This window comes from Nothobranchius furzeri, chromosome 12 (genome assembly GCF_043380555.1).
Source record: "Nothobranchius furzeri strain GRZ-AD chromosome 12, NfurGRZ-RIMD1, whole genome shotgun sequence".
Taxonomy (NCBI): Eukaryota; Metazoa; Chordata; class Actinopteri; order Cyprinodontiformes; family Nothobranchiidae; genus Nothobranchius; species Nothobranchius furzeri.
Window position 1 is genome coordinate 5,298,431 of NC_091752.1, and position 5,153 is coordinate 5,303,583.

General features: G+C 47.6%; 1 protein-coding gene across 1 annotated transcript; it reads left to right on the forward strand.

Moving 5' to 3' along the window:
* The first annotated feature begins 1,159 nt into the window (after positions 1 to 1,159).
* On the forward strand, positions 1,160 to 3,283 carry LOC139062269 (uncharacterized). Its single transcript, XM_070543139.1, has one exon. It carries the CDS (start codon positions 2,061 to 2,063, stop codon positions 2,934 to 2,936), a length of 876 nt encoding a protein of 291 aa, XP_070399240.1. The 5' UTR covers positions 1,160 to 2,060; the 3' UTR covers positions 2,937 to 3,283.
* The last annotated feature ends 1,870 nt before the right edge of the window (positions 3,284 to 5,153 follow it).

The following is a 5,153-nucleotide window of genomic DNA, read 5'->3' on the forward strand; positions in this document are numbered from 1 at the left end:
GTTATAAAGGATGGATATTTAGTTGGCTGCAGAAATGAGAAACAAAGTGTTGACAAAGCGGGTGTGTCTCTGTCACACAACTGCTCAGGTTGTTTAGGGCAGATCATCTCAGCATGTGTGCAGACCACCGGGCAAGTCAATGTACTTTCCCTGGAAGAGACTAAAGCTGTTTTGGATTTTAAATGAGGTTTAGGATCAAGCAGAAGTAAAAAGCTTCACAAAACACCTACTAAACAAAAGCAATAGGTAGATAGGTATACTTTTTCATGAGTCTTGAATTTAGTATTTGTGCGTGAGCTTCTAACTAATGTTTTACTCTTTTCTGTCCCTCCACGGTTCTCAAGCTGCTCCGATCTTTTCTCCTTTATAATTTCCAGTGATGATTTGCTGAATTTTTTTCCGCCTTAGATCTGTTGAATAAACCAAAAGCCTTGTGGTCACATTGTTCAAACATGGTAATCCGTCAACCACTGTAATCTGTGCTGAAATGCTCGTAAAAGAGGCTCTTGTTGCTGCCCCCTCCCTTCTATTGGCCTAAGAAGTCAGAGCATGTGAATGTCTAGAGCAAGACAAGCTGCTGCTTCACTTGGATCTGGAACTTGCATCTCAGTAAGGCGATAGGGACTTATTCCTATAAAGCCCCAAAATAAATTAGAACTAACGTTCAGAATAAGAGAAAACAAAATGCCTTAATTTCTGTCATTTCAACCATGCAGGTGTAAAAAGAACCAAAATCAAAAGAAATGTAAAAGGTGCTGCCAGTGGCTCATCGGGGTTACCATGGCAACCAAATCATGATAAATGATAAATAACCTGCACTTGTACAGCACCTTTCACAGTGGTGGGGATGAGCTACAATGTAGCCACAGTTGCCCTTGATTTTTCAATGAATCTGCTTCGGTGTCAAGGATGAAGGAATGCCTTGTACGTCATTCTCTGTGGACAAAAAGCTCTGGCGCTGCTGTTTCATAGGGGTAGCAATTTGTTGTGTGTGTGTGTGTGTGTGTGTGTGTGTGTGTGTGTGTGTGTGTGTGTGTGTGTGTGTGTGTGTGGTGGTGGTGGTGGTGGGGGGGGGGGGGGGTGCAGTATTACAAGTCTTAATAATAATAACGCCATCAGCAACACAGGCAAGTCAGGTGAACTGTCTTGCCCAAGGAAGGATACCCTGGTGGAGGGGTGGGATCAAGCCCACGATCATGAGGCAATCCGTTCTACCTCCTAAGCCACTGCTGCCCCACCCCTCGCCTCTGATCGGCTAATAGCAGCGTGACTCATCCCTAGCATTTGTTAACAAAATTTGAAAAAATGTTAAACACATTTTCTTGAGTCTAGAAAGAGGAAGAAACCCTCTGACCGGAGCAATACTCTTAACTAGCAACAATAAAAGGAATTTACTTCAGAACTGTTTGTATGATTTTGAGTCAGTTGGAGTCATTATGTCCTTAAAGGTACAATTCGTAAGACTGACATGTTGTCAATTGTGATTACTGCAGTTGATTTTATTAAGCAAAAATGTTACTCTCTCACTCCCGTTCCATGAGCTTCATGGCTGTTGCCAATTACGGATCAGCACCAGAAGATTCTAGATGACAAGCAATGACGAGTCATACACAGTAAGTTGATAAGTAGATAAATGCATTGAAGGGTTGTCACGGTAACCGGTGTAGCGATAAACCCCTCTGGGGTTAATGAAGTATCTTTGAACTGTCTTGTTTTTTAAAACAAATATTATCTCGGTGGATTACCGTGGCTGCTGTGTAGGCGCGGTGACCCTTACCAGCCACCGTATCATCAGTTGATTCTGATTGGCTGCACCTGGCGGTAAGGCGTTTCCTCTTTCCTGTTTTCAGTGTTGCACTCCGTGAAGCTGCTTGGTGTTTGGGCTCGCTAAAACCGATTTAATTTCTCTGTAACAGGGTATCTCTGAGTTATTGTAGCACATAAGCACGCTAAAACACACATTTTCCGTTGTTCCACCTAGCTTTTACGGAACCATTTGAGTTTGCACGCAGTTTATTTGGTGTTGAACAGTTTGCTCATCCAGTTAGCTTAGCCTCAGCATGGCTATGGCTACTTCTGTCTCTGCTTCTCCATCTCCTATCTCTTGCTCTCTGTGTCAGATGTTTAGTTACTCCTCTGCCTCATATATTGATAATGGTACCTGTAATAAATGTAGCATTTTTGTAGCTTTGGAGGCGAGGGTGTCGGAATTGGAGTCTCGGCTCCGCGCTGTTGAAAAACCCGTAAACAGCCGTAGCAACTTAGCTAGCGCGGGGCTAACTAGCTCAGAACAACCCCGTAGCGGTCCTCAAGTAGAACCCAAGCAGCCGGGACCTCAGGCCGGCTGGGTGACGGTACGCAGGAAGCATAGAACCCAGCCCGTGGGCCACCACCAACCCGTCCACGTTTCTAATAGATTTTCCTCGCTCAGTGACGCACCCACTGACAAGCCGACTCTGATCATTGGCAGCTCCATAGTCAGAAACGTGGCATTAGAGACTCCAGCAACCATAGTTAAATGTTTACCTGGGGCCAGAGCGGGCAACATCAAATCTTATCTGAAACTGCTGGCTAAGGATAAGCGTAAATACAGTAAGATTGTTATTCACGCTGGCGGTAACGACACCCGGTTACGCCAATCGGAGGTCACTAAAATTAATGTTGCTTCGGTGTGTAAGTTTGCCAAAACAATGTCGGACTCCGTAATTTTCTCTGGCCCCCTGCCTGATCGGACCAGTGACGACATGTTTAGCCGCATGCTGTCCTTCAACCGCTGGTTGTCTAGGTGGTGTCCTGAAAACAACGTGGGCTACATTGATAATTGGAAAACTTTTTGGGGAAAACCTGGTCTGATGCGGAGAGACGGCATCCATCCCTCTTTGGATGGAGCAGCTCTTCTTTCTAGGAATATGGCCAGTTTTATTAGTCCTCCATGACTACCCAGGGTCCAGACCAGGATGCAGAGTCGTAGTTTAACCCACCCCTCTGCAGCTTCTGTACTGTTACCCACCCACTTCCCCATAGAGACAGTGTCCTGCCCACGGCCAAAACCACACAGATTAAATATCAGGCTTAATAAAGCAAATCATGGAAATCTGATAAATATTAGAACAAATTAAACTGAGCAGAAAACTAGAAAAATTAAATGTGGGTTGTTGAACATTAGATCCATTTTTTCTAAGACTTTGTTAGTTAATGACTTGATTTGTGATAATCAGATCTCTTTGCTCTCTCTCACAGAATCCTGGCTGCAGCAAGAGGACTATGTTAGCTTAAACGAGTCGACTCCAAATTATTTAAATCATCATACTGCTCGAAGTACAGGGCGAGGAGGAGGAGTGGCAACCATTTTTCATTCGGACTTATTAATCAGTCCCTTACCAATTAATAGCTACAGTTCGTTCGAACATCTTATTCTTAGTTTTCCTAATCCAGATTGCAAAACTGTGAAACCACTCTTGTTTGTAGTTTGATATCGTCCACCAGGCCCTTACTCTGAGTTTTTGGATCAGATCTCTGATTTTTTATCTGATTTGGTGCTAAATACTGATAAGGTCATTGTAGTGGGGGATTTTAATATTCATGTGGACATTGAAAATGATAGCCTCAATGTAGCCTTTAGTAATATCTTAGACTCAATTGGTTTTACTCAAAGAATACATAGCTCCACCCACTCCTGCCATCATACATTGGACCTTGTGCTGACTTATGGCATAGAGCGTGAGGAAATAACGATCTTTCCACATAATCCAGTCCTCTCGGACCACTTTCTGATAACGTTGTCGTCGTCGTCGTCTTCCTCCGCTTATCCGGGTCCGGGTCGCGGGGGCAGCATCCCAATTAGGGAGCTCCAGGCCGTCCTCTCCCCGGCCTTGTCCACCAGCTCCTCCGGCAGGACCCCAAGGCGTTCCCGGACCAGATTGGAGATGTAACCTCTCCAACGTGTCCTGGGTCGACCCGGGGGCCTTCTGCCGGCAGGACATGCCCGAAACACCTCCCCGGGGAGGCGTCCAGGAGGCATCCTGACCAGATGCCCAAACCACCTCAACTGGCTCCTTTCGATCCGGAGGAGCAGCGGTTCTACTCCGAGTCCCTCCCGAATGTCCGAGCTCCTCACCCTATCTCTAAGGCTGAGCCCGGCCACCCTACGGAGGAAACTCATTTCGGCCGCTTGTATCCGCGATCTCGTTCTTTCGGTCATTACCCAAAGCTCATGACCATAGGTGAGGATTTGGACGTAGATCGACCGGTAGATCGAGAGCCTGGCTTTCTGGCTCAGCTCCCTCTTCCCCACGACAGATCGGCTCAGCGTCCGCATCACTGCAGACGCCGAACCAATCAGCCTGTCGATCTCCCGATCCCTCCTACCCTCACTCGTGAACAAGACCCCAAGATACTTAAACTCCTCCACTTGAGGTAGGACCTCTCCCCCGACCCGGAGGTGGCAAGCCACCCTTTTCCGGTCGAGAACCATGGTCTCAGATTTGGAGGTGCTGATCCTCATCCCAGCCGCTTCAAATTCGGCCGCGAACCTACCCAGCAAGAGCTGAAGGTCAGAGCTGGATGAAGCTAGGAGGACCACATCATCCGCAAAAAGCAGAGACGAGATTCTCCTGCCACCAAACTCGACACACTCTACACCACGGCTGCGTCTAGAAATTCTGTCCATAAAAGTGATGAACAGAACCGGTGACAAAGGGCAGCCCTGGCGGAGTCCAACCCTCACTGGGAACAGGTCCGACTTACTACCGGCTATGCGGACCAAACTCACGCTCCTCTGGTAAAGGGACTGAATGGCCCTTAACAGAAAGCCACCCACCCCATACTCCTGGAGCGTCCCCCACAGGGTGCCCCTGGGGACACGGTCATAAGCCTTCTCCAAATCCACAAAGCACATGTGGATTGGTTGGGCAAACTCCCATGCCCCCTCCATCACCCTTGCAAGGGTATAGAGCTGGTCCACAGTTCCACGGCCAGGACGAAAACCACATTGCTCCTCCTCTATCTGAGATTCAACTATCGATCGGACCCTCCTCTCCAGTACCTTGGCGTAGACCTTTCCAGGGAGGCTGAGGAGTGTGATCCCCCTATAGTTGGAACACACCCTCAGGTCACCCTTCTTAAAGATGGGGACCACCACCCCGGTCTGCCAC